Raw genomic sequence first — 2,172 nt, 5'->3', positions numbered from 1 at the left:
TATGATATGATACCAACTATATAATCAAGTTTTTTGAAGTTTAAATCGATATAGTTACATCGTTACTGTCAGTTATATATAGTTAACTTAACAATCAATCATACTCAGTTATTTCGGATTCATTATTTCAAAAAAAGCACTCAAAGCATCATATCATTATAATAATTTTCTAAAAAAAATATGAACAATTCCAAATGCAAGAATCATTGATCAAATTGCATTTTGATACCTCAAATCTTGATTTCGGAATCCAATCATAAACCTAGCTAACCATCTCCAACACGAATAAACCAGATCAAATTAATACAATAAGATTTCCAACAACATTGATTTAATTCACATTAAATATACAAATTGTCAATTTTCATGCATAATTACACTTAAATATGTATAGTTGCTCCTGTCACACAATTATTGTCATCTACAAATATTATTTACTTAAAAAGACATATCTTAAAATCCAATCAAATCCAATGCAAAAGGCAGCACCAAAATTTACTTAGAAACTACTTGATTGCTACCCCACCATCCCCCATCCTCACTCTCTTGTTTTTTCCCTTAAATTCTAAGTATGATTAATTCTTTCTCTGTTAAAAAACCATTAAATTTTCAGAGATTTATCTTTCAAGATTTTCACTCAAAAGGGTTGATCCACAGGTCTTTTTAATCACAGTTTTTCGGGGTTCCAAAGCACTAATCACACTGTGTTAACTAACACATTTAGGCCATAAAAACTTGCTGTCGTTTTTAAGGTTGTCATCGGAACAAAACCTCGTTTTCCACTACTATACATAACAGAAAAGTATAGAAAAACATAGAAATGGGACGTCATTCTTGCAGTGTGAAGCAGAAGTTGAGGAAGGGGCTGTGGTCACCCGAAGAAGATGAGAAATTGCACACTTTTATTACAAGATTCGGTGTCGGTTGCTGGAGTTCTGTACCTAAATTAGCTGGTTTATATTTGAATCCATTTACCTTTTTCTTGAAATCCCACTTCCATTTTGCTGTTTTTTTGTGTGTTGGATTGTTTATATATATATATTTTTTTGAGTGGATTTGTGGGATTAATGCAGGCTTACAGAGATGCGGGAAGAGTTGCAGATTGAGGTGGATTAATTACTTGAGGCCTGACCTTAAGAGGGGAATGTTCTCTCAAGAAGAGGAGGATTTGATCATTACTTTGCATAAAGCTCTTGGAAATAGGTATGAAAGTATGATTCAAGTTGGTTTTTCTTTTTTCCCGAAGATAAGATTGACAAAATCTTGATTGGTTTGCAAAGTTTGCAATCTCTTTGGACTTGTTTTCATAATTTGGAAACCAAAATTGCAGGTGGGCACAGATTGCTACACAGTTACCAGGAAGAACAGATAACGAGATCAAGAACTTTTGGAATTCTTGCCTCAAGAAAAAGCTCATCAAACAAGGCATTGATCCTAACACACACATGCCGGTACCCGAAATCGAAGTGAAAAAGGAGAAAGATTATGCAGATTCTGTTTCCCCACAGATTCTACAGACTAAAGGGCTTCCATATTTGTCGAATCCTGTCCAAATGGATCATCAAGACTATCATCTAATGCAAATCCCAATGCATTCTTTGAATGGCAATCTTGTGACTAAACAAATGTATGATCCTCTGTTCTTGACTGAATTCCAAACGAGCATCGATTCTAATGGATACAGTACTAGTTTTCTTTCTCAGAATTTGATTCAGGAAAATCCCATCATGAATCCTAACGGTTACGGATTCAACTCGATGCCGAATTTGACGAATTTCGATCGGCAAAACAATACAGATTTCTCTGAGTGTTCAGCTTCAAGAAACAACAGCATGGTTGAAAATGGAAGCACATTTTGTTGGGAAGCTGAAAATAAACTGGAATCGATGTTTCAGTTCCAGTTCAGTGGGATTCAGATTGAAGATGCAAAACCTGGTTTGATTCAGGATCAGAGCTCCGGTGATTTTGTTGGGTATCAAATGGGATCCTTTTCTCAAGAATTGATTGGGGGAAATCTTGATGTGTTCCATGAAATCTGAAAGTGTAAAACTTGCTTCTTCCTTTTTTTTTTTACAGTTTGAAATAAATAAATAAATATATATCTATATATATACACGGATGTCGATAATTGTAGGAAAAGATTTGAGGTGGAAATATTTTGTTAGTGTTTTA

The 2,172-nt window shown here is 34.2% G+C and overlaps 1 protein-coding gene across 1 annotated transcript; it reads left to right on the top strand.

Moving 5' to 3' along the window:
• Nucleotides 1-492: 492 nt before the first annotated feature.
• LOC140819562 (transcription factor MYB53-like) lies at nucleotides 493-2,172 on the top strand. The gene is made up of 3 exons (XM_073179701.1): nucleotides 493-953; nucleotides 1,074-1,203; nucleotides 1,331-2,172. The coding sequence occupies exons 1-3, from the start codon at nucleotides 821-823 to the stop codon at nucleotides 2,037-2,039; spliced, it is 972 nt and encodes a 323-aa protein (XP_073035802.1). The 5' UTR covers nucleotides 493-820; the 3' UTR covers nucleotides 2,040-2,172.

Source organism: Primulina eburnea, chromosome 18 (assembly GCF_022965805.1).
Source record: "Primulina eburnea isolate SZY01 chromosome 18, ASM2296580v1, whole genome shotgun sequence".
Lineage (NCBI taxonomy): Eukaryota > Viridiplantae > Streptophyta > Magnoliopsida > Lamiales > Gesneriaceae > Primulina > Primulina eburnea.
This window is presented reverse-complemented; position numbering and strand designations above follow the sequence as displayed.

Bases quoted from the DNA above. Each gene is read 5' to 3' on its own strand.
- LOC140819562 (XM_073179701.1), top strand. From the start codon at position 821: ATGGGACGTCATTCTTGCAGTGTGAAGCAGAAGTTGAGGAAGGGGCTG. The intron at 954-1,073 runs GTTTATATTTGA...GGATTAATGCAG, and splicing joins TTCTGTACCTAAATTAGCTG to GCTTACAGAGATGCGGGAAG. The intron at 1,204-1,330 runs GTATGAAAGTAT...CCAAAATTGCAG, and splicing joins CATAAAGCTCTTGGAAATAG to GTGGGCACAGATTGCTACAC.